Source organism: Podarcis raffonei, chromosome 1 (assembly GCF_027172205.1).
Source record: "Podarcis raffonei isolate rPodRaf1 chromosome 1, rPodRaf1.pri, whole genome shotgun sequence".
In the NCBI taxonomy this organism is placed as follows: Eukaryota; Metazoa; Chordata; class Lepidosauria; order Squamata; family Lacertidae; genus Podarcis; species Podarcis raffonei.
The window spans coordinates 57,064,260-57,089,062 of NC_070602.1; the positions used below are offsets into that span (position 1 = coordinate 57,064,260).

At 39.3% G+C, this 24,803-nt stretch overlaps 1 protein-coding gene across 1 annotated transcript; it reads left to right on the forward strand.

The window, feature by feature from the left end:
* The first annotated feature begins 2,340 nt into the window (after positions 1–2,340).
* On the forward strand, positions 2,341–24,280 carry ELF5 (E74 like ETS transcription factor 5). The gene is made up of 7 exons (XM_053388192.1): positions 2,341–2,458; positions 10,475–10,602; positions 15,901–16,134; positions 16,613–16,663; positions 19,253–19,321; positions 22,469–22,664; positions 23,202–24,280. Exons 2-7 carry the CDS (start codon positions 10,476–10,478, stop codon positions 23,296–23,298), a joined length of 774 nt encoding a protein of 257 aa, XP_053244167.1. The 5' UTR covers positions 2,341–2,458; position 10,475; the 3' UTR covers positions 23,299–24,280.
* Positions 24,281–24,803: the final 523 nt, after the last annotated feature.

Below are 24,803 nucleotides of genomic sequence, written 5' to 3' on the forward strand. Positions count from 1 at the left end.
CCTCTCCCCTGCGGTTTCCTGTGCTCTCTCTAAATCTGCTCCAGAAGCTCCCTCAAATCTCTGGAGCATATTTATAGGGCTCTGCAGGGAGGGGGGTTGCTGAAAATTGCATTCCCCCCCCCACAGAACGAAGAAGAGAAGTGATTTAATTAATGGTCCTGGAGTTATAATCAGACCTGCTTATCTGACTGAATTATACCTTTCTTAAAGTCAGCATCAATGCTGTATTTATTTATATAGTGGGTTATCTGGAAAATCAGCTGTCACATAGATATTTAGATACACAGGCATAATAAAGTTTGTCCTACTAGCAGTAGAATAATATCTTCCTAAGGGCTATATGGCTCTATTAAATTGATGAAAAAGTCATCCAGGCTGATTAGGGATAGGAAGAGTCTATTGCACATGATTTACATTCAATTTTGGACAGGTTTTCAAATGTTTTGCAGGATGTGTGTAAATCACAAGTTTGCAAAGGAGGCACCATCTGGTACTTGGGATTTCCAGTTCCAAGAAAATGTCTATGTTAGGAACTGTTTCTGGTTTCTTCCTTTCTTCTTTCTCATTTCCTCCAAAACAGAAGCAAGTTCTGGCAAATGAAAGCTTGCAGAAGTGCTTGACTTAGAAGCAGGGCTTTGTGCTAAAGGTAAACTGCATTATACAATGGCATCATGTGGAACTGCTCAGCTATTTTGAAAAGTTTTTTTATATATCCAACCCTCAAAACACATTAACCAAAACATATACGCTGCAGAATGAAGCAACTCCCTTCAGGCAACACCTTAAGCCTGAAGCAAATGGCTACATTTTACAGCAAAGCTAGGTCGTCATTGACAGTAGCCTCACCCCAGGCCACTTACACAGCAGTGTCACCTTTTGCAATCATTGGTTCCTTCAAGGTATCGGGGTTTCCAAGTGTGGCAATCTCCTCAGAGCTCTCTTGAGCTCATCAGAGTCTGGTGGTCTCCTCTGAGCTCAGGGAAGGAGAGAGGCTCCATTGCCCACAAAAGCTTCACAGGACAGATGACGGACTGGATCCACCTCCTCCTTGGAGCTGCTGGAGGAGCTTACCTGTGGAAGTCCTGGTTCTGGGGCATAATTGGCCTTGAGTTAGCTCCTTTTTTCACCTGCAGTATAGATTTTACATGACCATTTACAGTCTACAGAATTTACTCTGTCAGTCAACTACAAAACATTTCAATTATGAAAATCAATTGAGACCTTTTTTGGTATATTTTTATTTATTTCCGAGAATAATAATAGGGTATAGAGCAGGGCTAGGCAAACTAAGGCCTGGGGGCCGGATCTGGCCCTATCACCTTCTAAATCCAGCCCACGGACAGTCCAGGAATCAGTGTGTTTTTACATGAGTAGAATGTGTCCTTTTATTTAAAATGCATATCTGGGTTTTTTGTGGGGCATAGGAATTCATTCATTCTCCCCCTCCCGCCAAAAAATATAGTCCAGCCCACCACATGGTCTGAGGGACGGTGGACTGGCCCACGGCTGAAAAAGGTTGCTGACCCCTGGTATAGAGCAAAAAAAATGACTTCAACAGTACAGATATTTGTCATTTTAAATTCAGTAACAGTTATATTTGAGACCTTTTAATAATGAATAATTTACAGCAAAAAGGGGGTGGGGGACAGCTGTGGGGAATACTCTACATCTTTTGCATGTCTTAAAGTTTTGTTGGCCTAACTAATAAAGTTTTACTTTGCAACTCATTTTTTTCTGTTCCTTCTCTGTCACTGTAGTCAGGTGTTTAACAGACTAGTTACTAAATTAAAACTTCAAATAAACTTTGCTTTCTTTTTCAAATAACACCTCTTATTCCTAACACCTAGTCACCCAGAAAGTCACCTAGAAAATCACCTATTTACACTTGTTCTGACTCCTCACCTCTGGGGAAATTCTCACAAACAACCCAGCCCACAATTTGGGAAGTGTTTTCCCCTGTTCTTCTATGTTAATAATATATAGCCAGCCTTTTGATATGTGAACTACTTCTAGGTCTGTGAATTAAATGGAAAAAATACTTTAAAAAAAAAAGTAAAATGCTTCAACTCCATTAGCTTTATAAAGATCAGACACAATTCAAAACATCAGGGGCCTTGTCTACCTCTCTTAACCCTTAAAAGCCGCCTGTTTTATAAAGAGAAGGGAAAACTTTAAGTTTAAAAATGAAACTGGTCTGAACTTAAAAGACCATTTTTTTACTCTCATTCTCCTTTCAGCTGTGTCACACTGTTTATTATCACTGTCATCAAAGGGGGTGTGTATATAAGAACCTGAAAAACCAAACAGACCTGTCTGGAGAGTGTTCCATATATCACAGAACCACAGGTGGCCTTCCTTCCAGTGTACAACTCGCAGAGCCGGAAAGCCTCTTGGCTTTGGAGACCTGCTTTTGGATCTAACAATTCCTTGAGAAGAGAATAAGCACTCCCAGCAGCACGTAAGCTCTGTTTATTTATTTAGCTGAAGGGTCTTAAAGGAGGTTCCTGCGCAGTGTGGTGTTAGCAGTGCAAATCAACTGAGCAGTGCAAATCACCTGTCACCGGTGTTTTCTGCCCTAACTGCCACCCTTTCCAGGCTGGCAACATTAATCTGTTCAAGCTCTTAACCGAACTGCTATCTGATGCACTTTGTGCTCTTGTCATACAGCAAACACAACACAGGAGCACTTCTATCATGGCACCCGGTCTAATTTTTGTGTTGAAGATCATTCAAAGAACATTAAGACTGCAATTCTATGCATACTTGCTTGTGACTGGGAGCAGGTTCCATTGAAAACAGTAAGACTTCCTTTTAAGAAAAGATGGCAAGGGCAAGGCTATAAATATTCATTAAAGAACTTTCCGCTCTTGCCACTGGTCTCCAAGAATGAATTTTGTTGTACATGAGGGAACACAGCACTGGGTAATGTTGAAATCCTCATCGTTCTAATGAATGGTGCCAAGGCCTGGTGTATAAAAATAATTAATCCTGCAAATCAGATTACAAACAAATATATGCAAATGTGTGTTTTTATCTAGGATCGACACCATAAACCAATTTATCAATTTAGTGGGTGTGGAAGGCATTGCTGAGATCTTCTGTAAATAAATGTTATCTTTTGTACTGCTGAGACCTCTGGTGGTGGTTGCCGGTAAGAAAGCTATCCTTAAGATACGTACGTAGATTCAAGAGAAACACGCAAAGCTTAATCTAAAAACGGCAATGCTTGAATTTTCTAGGAGATGTATGTGGGTCTGAACAATAACAGTAATATAACTTTGAATATGTGTTTCCAACCACAATACGCTTTGACCATTTGCCAGTGGAAGCAAAGAAAGAACCAGAGTCCTGATAATCTACCAGATGCTGAGGTGTCTGTAGTAAAAGATGATTCCAGAAGAAATTTTATTCACTAGTATAATGGTATATTATTTTGGTAATGATCCAGCCAATCTTTTTCACATTTTTGTTGGCATCCGTCTGCCTCAAGAGACAATGGAGTATGTCTCTGAGGGTGAAGTCAAACCATGGGAGAATCACAGTGCCTTCTGTGGCTGCAGAGACTGGTAACTTGTAACTGTTGCTTCACACAATGTTTTTGCTATGTTAGCAACACCAAAATGGAAACCAGAGGCCTTTCTCCTGGGCATAGTTGGCCAATTGGTGCCAAAGAAGGATAGAACTTTTTTTATGTACGCTACAGCAGCAGCAAGAATACTCATTGCAAAGCATTGGAAGACACAAGAATTACCCACCTTGGAAGAATGGCAGATGCAAGTAATCGACTATATGGAAATGGCTGAGATGACTGGCAGAATCCGAGACCAGGGAGAAGAGTTGGTGGAAGAAGATTGGAGGAAATTTAAAATTTATTTACAGAAGCAGTGTAAAATGTATGAATGCTGATGACATTGAAATGAAATGAAGGGGTTTTAGTGACGAGAGTGAAAGTTTGAAATTATAAATTTGGGAGGTAGGATACTTAAGGACAAAGTGGTCGGATATGAATTTGCTGAACCAACTGTCAAAAAGGGATACAAAAAAGGGAGACGTGAGGAAGTCAGGAAAATAAGTTAATTAATGTTGAATAATTAGAAAAGAGTGACTTGTGTTTTTTCTTATTTTACTTCTGTGTGTTGACTGGTGTGTGTTTTTTTCTTTCTTTTCTCTTTTTTTCTTTTTTAGGTTAAATGTTTGTATTTTAGGTATTTTGTGTATTGTGAAATCTTGGTTTTGTGCTTTTATTGTCCTTTGTTTGGTGATGTCTTTCCTTATTGTTAAATTTAATAAAATATTATTATTAAAAAAACACAAAAACACCAAAATGACCTCTCCCATCCGTAGTCCTGGGCAGTGAGTTTGGGATGCTCAGACAATGATCCCATCTCAGCCTCACTGGTATGATCCAAAGCAGAGCAATACATTTGGCACCAACTTGACGGCAAGAGTTTTCGGAAGGAGGCATACAATCCGCCATCCAACCATCTTAGAAACTCCACTCCGAATTTATGTAGTGTTTACTCCTTAGCCTTTCCTTCTCCCAAAGATGCCCCATGTTTAAATCCCTCTGGATTCAATGGAAAAGATTTAAAGCACATGCTTAATTCTCTTTTTGAAACCAATGAGGCATAACAGTGCTAAAAACTTTGGATGGATATTGGCCAGCTTTTTCATAATAGAATATCTGGAATATATAGAATATATGGAATATTAGTGATCATGTGATAAAGGAGACTTCATTAGTCTTGCAAAATTCTACTTTTTAGAAACTAAAATGGTTTCAGAAGCCTCATTTTGATTTTCTTTCTGAGTATTCCTTCAATTAACAGATATAATGTTGAAGTACATTGTTGGCAAAATTGTAAAATATATAAAATTAATTCTTCCTTCCTTTTTAGTCCTGTACATGCATACTTTAAACTGTCTAATTGTTTGTTGAGGTCCATAGAACTGTTTTTGAAGTGGTGCATTTAGATTCATATTGCATATCTGATCTAAAAAGTAATTGCCAGGAAACCATACAATTCCTGATTCTGCAATTATAACAATCACCTTGTTGTATTGTATCCCTTTTACCCCAAAAACTATATTGTTGTCACAGACTTTTTCCAATAATTATTTTGTTAGAAATACAAATAAGGAGCTGGAAATAGAGCAGGGGGCCAAGAAACCATTTTTCTTAAGCTTATGATAGTCAAGTCAAGATTCCAGGCTAAATTGGTTGTGGCTCACAGTGGCAATCGTCACCTTGTTTGGCAGCTGGCTTTGGTGTATATCTTTTTTTTTCTGAAGTGGGGGAAGACAGGTGGGGGAATGCAATTTAAGGCTAGGAACTTCCATTCAGTCTTGTTAAAATGTCATGCTGCTTCAGTTATCTTTGCTGCCTATTCTTCTAGGCTTGAAGTACATTGTCATAGACATAGACCAAGAATTTGAGGAGAGAGGACTATTTAATTTGGTTTGGGTCAAATTTGCTCTATTGAAGGCTATTTTTTATATAACTGTTTATTTGTAACAATAGATATTACTATTACTGCCAAAGTCCTCAGCACTTACTAAAACAAATGTATACAGTAATTGTGTATCCAAGTTTATGCTCTCTTAACTCACTGCTTCCTTCATCCTCCAATATGAACTAACAACAGAGTGTCATTCAACATTATGTGAGCCCAAATTTCTCAGAAGTGAGCTTTGTGGGTAAATGTCCTCATAATCTGAAAATTCCCCAGCCTGCCCACCCGTTTTGCCACCCACAAATAGTATGGGAAATTTGGGGAGGCAGGTTTTGCTCAGCCCTAATTGAAACTTCATCTAGAAGGAAGTAAATAGTTTAAAAAATGAGTAGGCAAGTAATTTACTATTGATTTGGCAACTAGTGTTTACCACATAAGAACATCAAATGTAGGATAAAGAAGTTGTTGTTTTCTTTGCATGCAGGGAAAGTTCCTAGCTCATGGAGCGTTTGAGACCCATCGGCTACCCTCACCTGGTTTAGCCAGCCAGGGTGTGGCCACTGTCAAATGCTAACAGCTTCTAGGTGCCCCAGGTGAGAGCTGAGTGCAGGGTAGGGACCAAAAGGGGACAAACTACCCCAGAAGGGGCACAATGGAATAGCAATAAAAAGGTTTAACAGCAGTAATAGAAAGGTTTAAAGTCAAATGTTTAAGGTCACTTTGCCTTTCAGTTATAGTTCTAACATACAATATTATTAACTTTCATAAAGGTAGATAGAGCTTAGCTTCAGTTGCCGAACTAATTATGAACTGCTTTTTCCACCTTATAAAGTACTAGCAGCCTCACACCTGGTTTTGCTTGGAAATGCTAATAATAATAAAAGGGCAAAATTTGAATCCACCAGTGAGGTTCAGCTAGTCATTTCTGGCAGATTTCTTTGAATGAAGGGTGTACTAGTGAATAATAAACCAATGTCAAATGCATATATCTATGGCAACAGGAATCCTGAAACCATTCAGATTCCTTAGAACAGCAGAAAGAGCAATTGCATTCATTAAATCTGAGAATAAGGGCGGAGTCAAACATTTAACCTGGGCTGACAAAGTTAAAAGTGAATTTGCCACCTCATTTTCACATGAAAATCCACTTGTATACAACTTCAATTGCAGGGAAGGAAGTTAGCATTCAGAGAAAATTTAAATATGCAATCCCTCTTTGATGTATTGCTTTTGTCAAACATCAGCTCTTATTTGATTAGCCACATTACAGGATGACTCAGAATTCTTCCAGTACAATTTTCTCTTTCCTCAGAAATGATTGTAATCTGAGATGGAACAGTCAATGGGCTGGATTTGTGTCAAAAGCCATAATAAAGTTTCCTTCAAAATCTCAGTGAACAGCTTTTCTTTCTCAGCGAAAGGTGTTAACTGATCTCCACAGGTTGTGGTGAGACAGGGCTATAATTCAAATAGCTGTTCATTTCTTCCCGTAGCTTGAATCATACTTGATTAACTTCAGTATATCCCTTGACAAATAGCAAGCCCTGTGCACCTTGAGTGTTTTTGTCTTCTCTATGTAGCTAATTAAGATACAGGAAAATCTAGCAAGGGTGTCCTGCATATTAGTCCTGCCTCTATGCAAAAAAGTCACTTCCTTCCTTCAGCCTATTTCACATCCCTCTTATTGTGTAAGTGAAATCAATTGAACCAAACAATTCAATATCCAGTTCTTTGCAAGGGATTTTATAACAAAATACATATCCTTACATTTTGTACTACCCTCTTTTATCTGTTTTACCCTGACATTCAAAGAGAGATGTCAGGGATAAAACCTACCAAAGAGCTGGAATTTTCTGAGTATGAAGATGTGCCGCATAATCCTAAATGTGGTGGTTATGAAGAGGTCGGGCCAAAGCTGTCACTTTTTAAGCAGTGATTAAAGATACTTCGTTTTAACAAAAAGTTTGCTTATTTATTAACTTGCTCTCATTCTCAGTTGTCTTTAGTTTTATTTATTAAATTTGTATGCCACCCATCATCCAAAGATCCCAGGGCAGTTCACAGCATAAACCCTTGACTATGTAGAGTCGCAATATCAACCTGATTGGGTGGAATGTCAAAGTTTCTAATCCAGGAGCATCTTTGGTTATTCACTGAGTTGATGAGGTCCATTTCAGGACCCCGTTTGGAACACCCTGCCAATAGAGATTCAGTGGGCCCCTTTTGTGCCAACTTTCAAACACCTGCTGAAAATTTTTCTATTCTGCAGGGCCTATGCAGGAAATTAAGATTACATCCTCCAGAATAGTCTACAGGTGTTTGGTCTTAATTTATTTTTCTTTTTGACTTGTTCTTAGCTTATAATAATAAAATAAAATAAAATAATAAAATAATAATAATAATAATAATAATAATAATAATAATAATAATAATATCATATTATTTATGCCCCACCCATCTGGCTGGGTTTCCCCAGCCACTCTGGGCAGCTTCCAACCAAATATCAAAAACAATACAGCATCAGACATTAAAAACTTCCCTTCCCTTCACTATGCTTTTTTATGATGGTATTGTTTGGTTTTATGTTTTTAAATTGCTTGTTGTAAACTGCTGCAATACATTTTTGTGATAAAGCGGTATATAAATATTTTTATAGATAAATAAATTCTTTTGTTTGCCTAGGGAATGAATGAAATGGAACAAAATGCTCTGGTTTCAAGGCAGCTGTAGTCAAAGGCAAGTTTTCGTATATTATACTTGCTTTTGACTACAAGAAATTCTTCCTTATTTTTAAAGCTCAGAGAAGTATATATATACTTCCATGCAAACAAAATGCAGCATTGTAGCACCCTGCTTGTGGTTAACGCTTAGCTGGAATGAAATATTCAACGCAGCAATAGAGAAATTAAAATAATAATTTATTTGTCAGACAAATAAATGAGAGACACAGTGGTATATGGTTACCAAAGCTCTGCCCACTCCAGCCCTGATGGCCAGCACTTATATTTCCTCAGCCCAGCCCCCTTGCTCCTCCTTTGGCTGCCTCTGTCCAATCAGCCTGGTTGAAATTCCTATTGGCTGTTTGCTAGAACCAATCATAAAAGATACACCCATTTCCTATTTCCTTTTATGGGAGACAAAGAGCTATATTTCCTTCTATCCATAAATGGCAGACAAGCAGCCATATATCTTACATTTGCCTCGACAAGGCACCTTAATTACCAGATTACCTTTTGCCCCTGTTGCCCCTGCATTCCAAAACAAATGGCTAAAACAGATGGCTCATGGTATTACATTCTATCTAAACAGAGATCTTGGGTTCACATTCTCACACACCATCAATGAAATAAGAATCTAACATAAGAATCTAACATTTCTTACTTTCTAAATTCTTTGCATAATTACATTAAGCCAACAAATCTCATACATAACATACATAGCTTTTTAGAAGAAAAGGCCTTTGCAAAGTAAAGAGGAACTCAGTAAAAAACAGCTTCAAAAGAAGCCTCTTCAGTTTACACCCCCTTTCCCAGCCAGCTGCTTTTCCCATTAGCTCTTCCCAAAATTTATTGCCCTTTAACTCTCTCATTATACCTTAGACCTTAGGAAAATATGGCTAGAGTCTGATGGGAGGCACATGGTATTATTGTCTGTTAAACAATAAATCTTACTATCTACCAACTCTTAATTAGTGTTTTTGCAGCTTGATTGTATTCTGTAATTTGTAGGGTCAGTGTAACATTTGCTCCCAGCCTGTATTTCCCTTTTACAACTTTGAGAAACTTGTCTCCTGTTACTGCTATAAATCAGGGGGGCCCTGTTCAGGAGGATAAACAACTGCCAAAGTACTTAGCCAGCTGGTTTTCTGCCTGGCATGAAACATACAAACATTTGCAAATATATATCTTTAAGCTCATTTTAAAATACAGGCCTTGATCAGATGCCTCAGCATATTGCTGGATCAGACCAAACGCCCATCTTTTCTGTTTCTAAGCACTGGCCAACCAAATTGCTATGGAAAGCCTACCAACAATGGAACTTTTGTTCCATAGCAACTAGTACATAGATGCACACTGCTGCTGATATTGGAGATAAACTATCACTATCATGATTAGCAGTCACTGGTAGCCTTATCCTCCATTTGTTGTTGTTGTTTAGTCATTTAGTCGTGTCCAACTCTTCGTGACCCCAAGGACCAGAGCACGCCAGGCACTCCTGTCTTCCACTGCCTCCCGCAGTTTGGTCAAACTCATGATGGTAGCTTCGAGAACACTATCCAGCCATCTCGTCCTCCGTCGTCCCCTTCTCCTTGTGCCCGCCATCTTTCCCAACATCAGGGTCTTTTCCAGGGAGTCTTCTCTTCTCATGAGGTGGCCAAAGTATTGGAGTCTCAGAATGTATCTAATTTCCTTTTAAAAGCCATCCAAGTTGGTTACCTCATCTTATTACAAATTCCATTATGCAGTGTGTGAAGAAGTATTTTCTTTTGTCTGCCCTGAATCTTCCACCATTCAGATTTATGGGATGACCCCAGAGCACTAAAGAGGAAGGGAAGCTTCTCAGGATTCCATGAATTTTCACTGGCTGGTGTCCAAACACAGCTCTGACTTCATTCGTTGGCTAAAAACAAACAGACAAAAGCAGCCAGGCTGGCTCATTTCATAGAAATTGCTAGAGGGGCGCCTGCACATTTTGCTTCACAACTTTCTTTCTAAGGGGGAAAGAGACTGACCTTTCTTTAAAAATGAAAGCTCAGAATCTGTACCTCCTGTCTGGGGCTGCCAACGAAGGCCTTCAATGGTGCTGCGGCACCTGCGGGTGCCAGGTTGGCATTAAAACATTGTTTATAGTTTAATGTGACATGTTATTGAAAGTCTACTAAGAATATATATCAGTTCAAGGCATGAGTGGTCAAGCTTACTTGGTAGAGGATAGGGTTAGGACTATGCACTGGGGAACTATTGTTGTGGTGCTTGCATGTGTAGGAATTAACCAATGAGAATAATAATGTTATATTTCAGGATGATGCTGGACTCAGTAAGCCACAATACCTTCTTGCCAAACACAATGCTATGTGAATCCCTGATGTCTTGGTCAGAACTGTTTGGAGCACCTGAAGAAAACTACCCTCCATTTGATCACCTAACAGGTGGGTACATTGATGCTTTGTTAACAAGCACTCAACACAGTAACTGTCAGCTACTACTTTTACTTAATAATTTGAATTGCACTGCAACCACAACAAAACATCCTCTACCCAAATAAATATGTCTTCCAGTGATGTAATATTCTGTGTCTGACCGTCTTTTCAGATACACTGCCCTTGTTCATTTATTGTGCAGAGACCTGGTTCACGGACAACTGTATCCATTTTTTTATTGCAAATAAATATTTGTTGCTTTCATTCTTTACCTTTTTAAATTATATATGTAAGATATTTCAGGTTCAGATCTTCAAAATAGGTTTATTTGCTTGACAGTCTGGTAGCTGAAAGGGCAGCTTACCATGTAAATCATGTAATCGAAGAGCTGAAAGGAAGATGATAATTATCTTGTTCAAGCCCTAGGCAAAGAAATATAAATCTATGCCTTAGAAATCCACAAGAGAAGCCTGACTAACCTTTTCTTGGGAACCTAGTAAGTAGCTGATTCCACAATCTCTTCAGGCATCTTAGAGCAGAACTAGAGGTTCTGCCTGACTAGATGCAGAACTACTGTCAGCTCATTTCTCTTTGTTTGCTTTCCCTTGTAAAATCTTACACAACACACTACTAGCTCAATTATTATTATTGCACAGAGGAAAGAACAGATGTACTTAATGTGACCTGCCCCTGTCACTGCGCTGCTCATGCCAGTCGATCAAATGTTCTGCTGCAACTTCTCAGATGGAGAAGTTCAAGGATCTCAATGGCACAGGGAGCCTCCATGGGTAGAGAAGGCTCCCCACCGTGGAAGTTACAACTGAATTTCAGAGTAGCACAACAGTGGGGGCAGAGGAGAAAGCACAGCCTCTTATCTGTCTCATGACTGAACGGAGTTTAATACGTGCTGTGCATCTCCCAACTTTTACTCACATCATTGGCTGGTGAGAAGGGGGAGGCACACAGAATTATAACATCTCGTGCAGTGTTGTACAATACGCTATAAAAAAATATGAAAACAAAAGGGAATTGGATGAACAATGGCACCTCCATGCCATAACATCCAGGTCCATTCTTATTCCAAAAACTGAGCTGTTCCCAGAAGTATTTCCCTATGTTTTCACTAACTGTATGTTTGTGCTAAGTTGTTCTGCTTACTGAAGGGCAAACTAGATAATACATTTGCTTCATATCTGTGCCCTAAAATTCAGGCTTCTTGTTGGGGGCTATAGAAATTTTTGGCAGGATCTGGATAAGGACCTTAGGCTGGGGAGTAGTGGGGCTCAACTCTTTACCATGTGCTGTGGCCCTATAAAGCCCACATCAACAATTTGCATAGGGGGAAAGCTTCCTGTTCACATATTCCTCTTCATTGGTTTCTTCTTTTGTACTATTTCAAGCTTAACTTCATCGTCTTTTGACTTTTAAGCCTCTTGGTGTTCTTCCTCACTTGTGTCTATCTTCATGGTTTCTCCTTTATTTTCCTCTTGTTCTCTTAACACATCCTTTTATTTCATTAAAATGCCATTCCCTTATGCTCTCAGTGGCAGACCTTGGTTTCTAAAATTTTAGCAGCACCCTGTGTGCCAACATTTGGTGAGCCTTCCATTCTACAGCATAGTTGTGGAGCCCCTGAGGCTCCCAGTGCAACCAAACTCGTGTTCCCCTAAATCTGCCTCTGGTACTCTTCTCATCTTTGTGTTCCCTCTGCTTTTTGCATGACTCCTTACATGCAATTCTTGCCTCTTGGCTATTTCACATATATTTGCTTCTCAGAAAATTATTTTTTAAATCTCATTTCCCGTCTCATGGTTTTGATCCTTTTTTATTCCTTAATCTTCATGTTAGCTACTGAACAAAAAAAAAATTCCATTCTCATTTTAACTTCACTAAGGTTTCTTCTTCTGTAAACTTGTTTTTCCTTTTAGTTTCTGTTTAAATTATGAGCTCTGTGTACAGCATATGTATAGTGCCACATAAACTTTAGGCCCCTTTTTACAAACATTAGGTTGTAATGCATCATTTGCAAATATGAAATGATGATGTCAGGAAACTAAGATTGACAACAGCCAATCCCTGCTGAGTTCGTCATGATAAACAAATTGGCCAGGTCAGAATTAAAGACTATGCACAAGTCCAGAAGCTGAGGATGAGAATGTGCAAGTTTCTGTTCTTGTTTGCTTCAGCAGGGCCTTGTAGACAACTGGACTGCTTTTGCAAGAGAAGAAAGAGGGTGAAGTAAGTTCACTTCCTGTTTCTTCAGAAATCCTGATTGGCTGGAAGGAGCAGCCTGATGTTCTGTCCCCATGTGCAGCTAGACCAGCCAACGCCTGCACATAACTCTCTCACATAGCTCCCTGTTGCTTGGGAAAGGTTGTACAGAGCCAAGCTGCAATGACTAATGAAAAAGCAATATACAGTGGTACCTTGTTTTGAGTCCAGGATCTGTTCTGGAGCCCCGGATGCTCGATGAAGGGGACGCTTGACAAAGCACTGCTCTGTGCACGCACGTGTTTTGCACTTCTGCACATACGTGTGCCACAATTTAGCGCTTCTGTGCATGCAGCAAACCTGAAAGTAACCTGTTCCGGTACGTCAGGGTTTGCCACGGATGTTCCACGTAATGGACGCTAAATGGGCCGGACTCACAACGAGGTACTACTGTACCAAGTGCCGTAGAAGTGTTCCTTATGCGAAGCTGACCTGATGAATTGTTTGGCTATATGTAGTCTTAGGTTCCTTCCAGATATCGTTTTTACTGCACATTCATGATTTTTGAGCTCATGATGCTATCAGGGCAGTCACACACAATCCGACTTTCAATACTATTTGTGCCTGCAAAACTTTTTGGCATCTATACTGCTTTATTTCCAGTCAGTGCATATTTTGTAACTTCCAGCTGCAATCCCATAGCCACCAAATGTCCCGGAAAAAACAGGACATCCCATTTTTTTCTCGAGAGATCATGGTGGCCATTTTGGATGCTGCACTCTTTTGCCACGTTCACACCTTTTTTTTAAAAAAGCACTTTTTCAGGAACACACACACCAACAGCAATAATGTAGTAGCATTGGGAAAGCATCGCAGAACAACTAATGTAGTAGAATAAATCCAGAAATTAGATGAATACCAGTCATCCATAAAAGAGGCTGGATCTTGTCACTTATTGCAGATATGAATTTGTTTTGTTAGGACAATATTTGTCTATACCTTTGTTCTGCTGTAGGAGGATCCAGACTCTTATACTGGAGTGTTATTTATATTATTTATGCTAGTAAAAGAAAGACAATCTGTGACTTGTTCACTGTGTCTTGAAGTTCCTTTCTGAAAATACTTAATAGCACCATTTTAGCTGAAGTTATAAAATTACAGTGCATAAATTTATTAATTTCACCAAATGCATTCAAAACTTGATAGTGGCTTTGAATTCCCACCAGATAATTTTTAAAATCCAATTCAGTAATGCAACAAGGTTCTTCATAGAGACCCATTCCCCAGTGGCAGAAATAGTAAATAAAACCTCAAGCAATAGCCCTCTCCTGCCATTGCTCTCATTCAGCATTTTACATTATGTTATCCTGGTGTTCTACATTTTGTGTTGCATGCCCATGATTCCACACACACTCTTGAAGTCACTATTGCTATCCATTCTTGCCCAACTGCACAAGTAGGTGATATGGATTCTTCCCTCAAAAGTGTTAACGTACAAAAGAATATGAAAATAAATGAGAAGACACTAGATTTAAAGTTGCCATATTTGGCAGACTGATTAAATACATAATCACCTCTACAGAGTGTTTTCTGACTTCAAAAAAATCATCTGAGCTTTTTAGAAGTGAAAGCAATCAAGAAGACTAAACTAGACCTGGCAAGAATCATTCATGAAAGAAAGGAACATGCCTTAGCATTTTTATTACTAGCAAAGCTGATATTTATCTCCATCAACTCAATCCATCAAGTTTTAGAAACAATCACCAAAGCATTTCAAGGTTAATACATTTCAGCATCAGAAAAGCAGTTGACTTGGTCTCTTCAAGCTGTAGAGAACAGACACTGTAGAGAATATACAGTGGTACCTCGGGTTAAGTACTTAATTCGTTCTGGAGGTCTGTTCTTAACCTGAAACTGTTCTTAACCTGAAGACCACTTTAGTCAATGGGGCCTCCTGCTGCTGCTGTGCCACCGGAGCACAATTTCTGTTCTCATCCTGAAGCAAAGTTCTTAACCTGAGGTAATATTTCTGGGTTAGCTGAGTCTGTAACCTGAAGCGTATGTAACCTGAAGCGTATGTAACCTGAGGTACCACTGTAGAGAGGAATGTATTTTATAGAGAGAAAAGTGCATTTCCTAGCAGTGAAACAAGAATCATGATTCATAACACATTTATCATAAAAAAACAGATTTCCTGTTAAAATCAATTTCCTGCTAAAGCTAGGTCCAAGTGGATTAATAAATATTGATAAGCATACATGTTGCCTGCCTTGATCAGACAATCTAATCTGATAGTTTGTCTCCAATACTGATTGGCTAGAGCTCTTTTCAGATGTTATAAAATGCCTGGATAAAGAATAATCAGTGAGTGAATAAGGGAGCTGGATTGCGAATTTCTGCCTAAACTCTGTGCCTAAATTGTTATTTTTGTCTCGGTTTTCCCTATTCCATCCCACTGTCTTCCCATTTCTATGCCCCATAATACGTTGTGCAACACTGCTCATGTAGCTATTGCCAGTCCCCCCAAATGTTACCAGCTTAGGGACAGAAATTCTCCTGCTGCACAAGTGTAGGGTTGCCATATTTCAAGAAGTAAAAATCCAGACACAGTTGCTCAGCTTTTGGGGGGCAATTGTTCAAAAAGTTGTTGAGCACTTCCAATGGGGAGCAGACAAAGTCCCAGATATTTACGTTTACCCAGATGCCAATTTAGCCACCACCACCAGGACATTACAAGAATTTCCCAGTTTATAAGGCAACCCTATACAAGTGTGATATACCGTTATCTGTTTATGATAATAGGACATTGCCACAGATTGTGATCCTTGCACAAAGATATTGGAACTAACCTTAACCAATATTTGTTAACACAGTGTTTCCGTTTAAACTTTTGATGTCTAAAATAAACTATCCACAGTTTAAATGTACTACTTTTTTTATTTTATTTATGATTTGTGAAGTGGATATAATTTGTATAAGGTATGTGGTGGATTTTTTGTTTATGTTTTTCCTGGATATATGTGCAAATATGAATAAAAATTTATAAAAAAATAAAAATAAATGTACTGCTTTTTTCCCTTCATTGCACTGTGGCAGGTTCTGATTCTTCCTGGACATCTGTTTACCCCGAATACTGGACGAGAAACAACGTATGCGAGTGGCTACAATTTTGTTGTGATCAATACAAACTGGATGCCAACTGTATTTCATTTTCCCACTTTAACATCAATGGCCAACAACTGTGTGGCATGACCCAAGAGGAGTTTCTAAATGCTGCAGGCATTTGTGGTGAATACCTGTATTTCATCCTACAAAACATCAAGGCTCATGGTCAGTGTGCCAAAGATTTAATCGGAGTATGATTGTTTCATTCTGACTGTGACTGATATTATTTGCACAAGGCATTGAACTGACATCCACAGAGATTTATATGTTGCACTGAACCACACTTTGGTCTGGGCATGTATGTAAATGCACTCAGTGTGGGGAAAACAAGAATAAAACAAGGTGGAAAGTGAATTTTACACAAGAATAAATCTTTTTACAAAATCATATCTTGTGCTGTAGGCAGGTAGACAAGATTGGGACTGGGGAACAAGGACATGGAAATTAAAAAGGGAATATACAAGGGAAACTAGGTTTTTGATGAAGTGTAATGGAGGAGTCTGAAATGCTACAACAGTAGCGCAGTATTGTAGTTTTAAGAGTCTGTTTTGGACCAGGGATTGGGTTTTTTTAATGCAGTGTATGTACCGAAAGTCTCAATACAGACATTTATTATTAAAAACTTTTCTGGTTTTCTCTATAGGTGTCTCCTTCTTTCACGACAATGAAGATACGAAGTCATCTGAAAAAGATTGTAAGTAAACTTTTTTAAAGTGTGTGTTTTTCTAGATAAGTGAAAGCTCATAGCTAAAAGCCGTAACTGCAGCTTCAATATACAGCAGTCCACAGGGACCAGAACTCGCAGGGTGACCACTGGAGAGACAAACCTGGTCCCATGAAATTTAACATCTGGTGTTTGAAAGTTCAGTGCTCTTCCCAATGTTCTTTAGAATCTATGTGAATGAAACCACTAGGAATTTTGAAGTTGGGTGTGACCACTGTACTTATGACACCCAGCTCTATGTCTCATGAGCTGTGATCAAATGGATTTGGACACATAGACTGAAACTGAATCCAGGAAAGTTGGAGGTGATACTGTCCTGGAGGGTGAAATATGGCAACAATTGAAGAGCCTAGTTATTATTAATATTTATTAAATTTCTATACCACTCTTCATCCGTGGATCACAGATGCTTTACAATAAAAAAAACCCCACAAAAATACATAACAAATGAAAACAATTATCCCACACACACATTGTTTAAAATACCATAGATAGATAAGCAAGTTTTGTGGTACATAGAACAACACTCTGACAATTAAATCTGTTGTGCAGGAATAAGGTAAAAAGTAAAGGACCACTGGATGGTTAAGTCCAGTCAAAGGTGACTATGGGGTTGTGGCACTCATCTCGCTTTCAGGCCGAGGGAGCTACAGCTTTCCAGGTCATGTGGCCAGCATGACTAAACCGCTTCTGGCACACCCACTTCGGGCTGGCGGAAGTGGCCAAGGAGTGGGCCAGACCGCACGGAAATGTTATTTACCTTCCCGCCACAGCAATACCTCTTTATCTACTTGCACTGGTATGCTTTCAAACTGCTAGGTTGGCAGGAGCTGGGACAGAGCAATGGGAGCTCACTCCATCATGGGGATTCGAACCTACAACCTTCTGATAGGATAGGAATTTTGCCCACAATGACTGAAATTTCCAAGGTTGACTACTGTAATGTGTTTTATATGGGGCTTTTTTAAGACTAAAGAAGTATCAGTTGGTGCAAAATTGCTGCTGTCTGTCTCCTGTTATATGTCCAGAGAAGGGAACATGTGCAGCCTTGGTTATGCCAACTGTACAGTTTACTGGAGCACTTATTCCAGGTCCAACTCAAGTTGTTTGTTTATGCCTATGAAAGTTTATGCAGGCTGGGATCCATGGTCTCAGAGACCATAGGCCAAACTTAGATATGACATTAAAACACGTCTTTGTATTAACATACACTTTAAATACAAATACTAGCTACTGGCAGGTGCACAAGGTCATTTTTGGATCAGAATAGGCAGGGAAAGGGAATTTATCCCTTTCTTTCCCTTCTGTAGTGCTGATGAAAATTGCTCCTACTGTTGAAGAAAGAAGATCTAATGTATTTTTAATCAGTAATGCAGCAAGGGAGGAAAGGGTTTAAAAAACCTCTACTACAATGCTGCTAATCTCCCTATTTGTATGGCTGATGTTTGCTTTCTTCTTCTTCTTCTTCTTTTTCTTCTTCTTCTTCTTCTTCTTCTTCTTCTTCTTCTCCTCCTCCTCCTCCTCCTCCTCCTCCTTCTCCTTCTCCTTCACCTTCTTCTCCTCCTTCTTATGCCCACATAAAATGCAACAACAACAAAAAAGAGCATTTATCACAATGGCTAGTTTGGTCCTTGATCTTCCTGCCATCTTTGTTCATCAAATAAGCTCTGCATTAGTTTGCATATATCTGTGCTCTGTGAAATCTGACACTGGAAGCAGAGCCCTTCCAGCATGGTCCTGAGGCTATGGAACAATTCCTTCTGGAACTGAGCAATGTTTGATACCCCTTTTGGTCAGGCTTTTGGGGATTTCTGCCTAGACCAATTTTTTGATTGCCTGAAGCATTTCTAGTTATTTTGTTCTGTTTTTATTGATTTTTGAAGTTTCCTCTTTTTCTTTGCTCTTTTTATTTGTTGCAAGCCACTTTGGACAGACTTTGGAAATGCTATTAAATAAATAAATGGGACATGACCAAAGACCTGTGTAAATAGACCTGTGGTTCTCGGTTGTGCAAGTCTCTTAGAAACTGACCCATAGGTTTACACTGTGCTTTTCCATGCATCTGCAAAAAACACCAGAACTTACAAAAAAAGGAAAATCTGCATCAACACTAAGATCGGTCTAAAGATCAGCACAAAAGTACCAATGTCCAATAATGAACTTTGACACTGCCTACAATACTCCATAACTATGGCCTTCAGATTATACTGTAGGTAGAAGCACTATTTACATAGAGATACAATCAGGACACACTGTGTTTCCAAATAACCATGTTTTCAGATAATTGAAATCTGGCCACTGGTATCTTATGTACTTCTCTCTCTTTTTCGGCTGGCAGTTTAGCTAACTGTCCAGCTTCTGGTTAATAATTCATTTTGCTTTATCTTTATGTTAAAGTTGGATTTTTATTCTAAGATAAATCACAGACCCATGTTGGTTTAGTATTGCATGGAATGTTATTAGATGAACACTTTGACCTCTTTAAGTCACATTGTCACCCGACCCTGAAATTCATCCATATTTATTTATGTCCATGCTTTTTAAAAAAATGTTTTCCAGATATTGATAAGGCATGTTTGAGGACAGGTGGCATCAAGAGCCAAGAGTTTCAAAGTCACAGCAGAACAAGTAGGTATACCTCCGCCATCTATAGCCTTTGAAACATCATAGAAAATGTCACTGTTTGCAGTATATCTCCAAATACCCTTGTAGTCTGTATGAACGGTGCTTGTTTTCATTTTAATGTTTATTCCAGTTCTCATATATAAGCAATAGTTACATACCTACTGCAATGGTCACATATCACACAGCCACCAGGTGGCACTCCTAATCCTAATCCTAATCCAAGAGACAAACACCTTTTCAGGTTGCTACTGGAGAATAAACTCAAAAAGCAGGTGTTGTAGGCCTTGAAGGCCCAAAGATGAAGAAGCAGCCGTGTCTAACTAGGCTTTTCCTGTTTTTTACTAGCAGTTTCGAGACACAACAGCTACAAAATCACTGCAGCCCAGTTGTGGGGAAAGCTCCATACGTTTACTTATTCCTGTCACAAGGGAATTCTCTCATACTCTTTTTTTTTTAAAAAATGGCAACTCTACATTTAGTCAGGAGGAGAAAAGAAGCAGAGGAAGGGGTGGAGCAGCTGAGAAAGCACAAAGCCTGAGAATAAAGAAATAAAGAGAGTCAGAGGATGGTTTGGAAGAATGCTGAACAAACAAGAATGAATAAAGACAGGATATGAATAGCATCCAAAGGATCCGTGGAAGAATTGGTTTGGAAGCTATCAGCTGTGGCGTGTGTGGCGGGGTGGAACTGTGGAGCCACCCTCCTGGTGCTGGCATTGCTGCTGTTTACCTGGATGGGGCAGCAGCAAGGGTGGGGCCATCAGTGCACCTGCATGGCCCTGCCCCATCCTGGCAAGCAGTATCAGCAAAGCAGCTCCACAGCTCCACCCAACCACACCAGTTGCTACTAGTCAGTAGGAGTGGAGGCATTTGGTCATATGCATAAAATATATGAATAGCTCTAAAGTGGAAATGGTGATTATATCAGTTTTCTGTGTGCATGAATAGCATGCAAAGAAGGCTGTGCTGACTAGGGCAAATTCGCTCAGTAAGTTTCATAGTAGAGGGAGACGAGTTTCGTTCTCACAAGTCTGCCACAGGCATATATCCCTTTACTGCTTTTTTAAAAAAGATCTATTTATTTGAAATTGTTGAATAAGCTGTAATATGTGTGTGTGTGTGTGATTTTTTTTTATAAAAAACCCAGCTCTTATTATTTGATCTGATTTTGCAATTTAGTCTCAAATATAGCAGAGCAAAACCTGAGTTTATTATGTACGCATACAGACTCTTCTTATTAAAATCTGAAGTGGGGCCATTACATTTCAAGTTCTGATTTAGGGAATAGAAGAGGTTCAGCAGAAATTATCAGCATTAGCTTCCTGCAGGTGTAAACCTCCTTGAACTCAAGAGATGATGACTCAAGCACACTCATAGTTCATTCATTTCCTTAAATTGTTTGTTCTCCAGCTTCATGGGGATGGGGAGTTCAACAGTTAATTTCAATAGAAGTGTCAACACTCAAGCACAGCTGGGTATCAACCCATAAGCAATGAGAATGCCATAATAATCACATTGTACATTGTATATACTGTATGTATGTACCGTATTTATGCAAATCTAATGTGCCATAGAATCTAATGCACACCTCAATTTTCAAAACCTTGAAAACAAAAAAGTATTTGCTGGCACCATCAAATCTAATGCACACCCTAATTTTTGTGAGGTCATTTGGCCAAAATGGTGCACATTCCATTCAAGTAAATATGGTATGTATAGTGATGGATAAATGAGATGAATCAATATTAATACCAACAGTTGTGCTGCAAAAATGAGGGTACTGAGAAATGAAAATATTTAGGGGAAAATATCTAAGGGGGTCTTTGTCCATGGAGTTTTCTTGGCAGGGATACTGGAGTGGCTTGCCAGTTCCTGCTCCAGGTGGATCATATTTGGTCAAAACTCTCCACTATGACCTGTCCGTCTCGGGTGGCCCTGCACAGCATAGCTCATAGCTCCTCTGAGTTATTCAAGCCCCTTTGCCACGACAAGGCAGTGATCCATGAAGGATCATGGGCTCCATGAACATTGCAGATGGTGACAGCAGTCACGAAATTAAAAGACGCCTGCTTCTTGGGAGAAAAGCAATGACAAACCTAGACAGCATCTTAAAAAGGCAGAGACATCACCTTGCCGACAAAGGTCCATATAGTTAAAGCTATGGTTTTCCCAGTAGTGATGTATGGAAGTGAGAGCTGGACCATAAAGAAGGCTGATCGCCGAAGAATTGATGCTTTTGAATTATGGTGCTGGAGGAGACTCTTGAAAGTGCCATGGACTGCAAGAAGATCAAACCTATCCATTCTTAAAGAAATCAGCCCTGAGTGCTCACTGGAAGGACAGATCGTGAAGCTGAGGCTCCAATACTTTGGCCACCTCACGAGAAGAGAAGACTCCCTGGAAAAGACCTTGATGTTGGGAAAGATTGAGGGCACAAGGAGAAGGGGACGACAGAGGATGAGATGGTTGGACAGTGTTCTCGAAGCTACCAGCATGAGTTTGACCAAACTGCAGGAGGCAGTGGAAGACAGGAGTGCCTGGCGTGCTTTGGTCCATGAGGTCACGAAGAGCTGGACATGACCGAACGACTAAACAACAACATCTAAGGGGGTAAAAATATTCAGAAATAGCCCAGTGATGACTGAGAATGCCCAGAGGCCATGGAATTCTGAATGTCCATATGTGGGGGGGAGGGTTTGCAGGAGAAAATATTACAAAAACCAAGAGGAAACAAAGTGAATGTATTATCCTGAAAGTATGATTGATGGCTGGAACACTAAGCAGAAGCACTCCACATTTGTTACAGGTCCCAGTTGTCACTGCTGATATTTGAGAACCGATTGTGGCTTCTACACAGTAGTGAGGAAACAGCATTTTGCATGTGCTCAGTGGCATTATTACCTTTTAGTCTTCACAAGTCCCTAGGGCGACACCTAAAGGGGTCTAGTCAAATCCTGTTTAGCACTATCTCCAGCCAAGCATGGTTATTTTTGTAATGGCCCATGTCAGCTTGCTCTACAGATTTGCAGTGTAGTGTGCAACTCCCCTTCCCTGCATCATAGTCCTCCTACCCAAATGGAATTCTCAAAACCCTTGCTTCTGAAATGAGTTTTTACTAGTAAAAGCTATGTGCTGCTTTTAATTCTTGTAGGTCTACAGAGCTCTCACTTGTGGGAATTTGTAAGAGACCTCCTCCTGTCTCCTGAGGAGAACAGTGGTATTCTGGAATGGGAAGACAGAGACCAAGGCATCTTTCGAGTTGTTAAATCAGATGCTCTAGCAAAGATGTGGGGGCAAAGAAAGAAAAACGATAGAATGACCTATGAAAAACTAAGCAGAGCACTCAGGTAAGCTATTTATTTAATCGGTATTATATAAGACAGCTGATTTCACAGTTTAACTCGTTCCAAATATATATATATATATATATTTATGCTGTATAATGCAAAGGTCATGAGACACAGCTATGGCTCTTTTGATTAAAGATAGGATCATGTTGCCAAATCTGTGAGTTGAATAAATGAGGATAATGAGACATTAGTCAACAGATCATTTGCCAACCTACCCAATGAATATGCCGCTTAATACTATTACCTTACCATTTCCCTTGGCAACAATCCTAGAATTTGACTCTGAACTGTTTTCTTAGGAAAACAAATGTAATGCACAGTGTTTCAAAAGGAGGGAGTTGAACTTCAAGGTGTCTGGGAAAGTGTTGAACTCTGAGCAGTTTAACTGTGCTGCATGTGTGCAAGTTCCCCTTCGCCAGAAGACTAGAGTGATCTCTCAAAAAGAATGTCTTATTGACTAGCATAGTAAAACATTTAACGTAGTACTGTATGTTAAAGCTGTTTCTAAGTCCAACTTCAATTTTGTTGTTGCAGATACTATTATAAAACTGGTATTTTGGAACGAGTGGACAGGAGGTTAGTGTACAAGTTTGGAAAGAACGCACATGGATGGCAAGAGAGCAAGCTATGAAATACCCTTTTGCTTCAGACTCACTGTCAAATATGCAACATGAAGTCACCAAGGGAAGCTCTTTGCAGGACCTCTCTAGATTCATAACTGGATAAAATAGCAACAATAGACTTTGAGGATTGTATTGGGGAATTCACTGTTCTCCATATTTTTTGGACTAGCATCATCAAATGCTTGACACTTATCAAAATAACACCCAAAAACTGCTCTGTAGACTTATACCATAGTCTGGGGCTATATATGTAGCATTGTTCCCAATGCCAAGAAGAGCAGCAGTTTGCCAGTCAGGGCTCCCCAGAGCATCTTCTAAACTGTGCAGGAATTTGTAACTCACACTTTATGTGGTGAGATCAATGAGGCAGCAAGAAAGTAGAAAGCCTGCGGCAAATGCAGTTACACCAGAAAATGTGAAGAAGGGACGCAATATTTCCAACCTATCCAAGTCAATAAGAAAGTACGATGAACTTAGCTATATATCAGATTCCCTCACTGAATCCACAGTTCTGTCACTTTAAAAAAGCCAAACCCATAGATTTCAAAAGAACACATGCTTGAAAACTAATTTCAAAATGAGCCCATATATTTATCAATTTTTATCAACTCCACCCCCCCCCCCCCCGTTTCTGGTGCTTCCATCACTGTATGCACTTTAGTGCAAATAGTTATCACTTATTCATACTCTGTTAGTGGGCTGGTTGGTTATAGTAAGTCAAATACTATCTGACTGCATATTGTCCTACATTCATTTTTATGGAGTGGAGTATATTGAGCATGGGGATGGCAGAATATAAATATTTTAAATAAATTAAATTAAAAAATAAAATGAGAGTCTATTTTACACACAGAGAGACAGACAGACACACTGGAATTTGTGAAAGCAAAATACTGTGGTTCTGGTCAAAGAATAATGAAAAATAAGTTTGTTGGAACACTGCTGTAATCTAGTAGAATAGTGCTGAATCATGTTGTTGTTTAGTCATTTAGTCGTTGTTTAGTCATTTAGTCAGGCACTCCTGTCTTCCACTGCCTCCCACAGTTTGGTCAAACACTGAATCATAATCCCTATTAAACTCAGAGGACATACGTGCATGAGTTTATACATTTTCCTGCCACTCATATTCTTATGTAACTAGCATGTCTTTTCCACTCCTGCCTTCAGTGAGGCTCAGAAGCTTATGGCATTTCTATATCAGGCACTTAAAACTGTGATATCCCCCCTCTCCACTTCCTAAAGAGCCTAGAAGGTTTTTGGTTTTTTTAGGGCAATGAAGTTTCATTATTTGTATTCCTAAATCCCTCCATAACATTTCATGATCATTCAGTTTGTACAATTAAACAGATTTGAAACATTTAAAAATATTGCACAGCCATGCACTTAAGACTATGCAGGTACAAGAATTCAGGCTATATAAATCCTTCTGAACATATATAACAGATTATGAATAGAGTGGTTATTTTTAAAGCAGTGTATTTGTACTATAACCTAATAGCAATTACGTATGCCT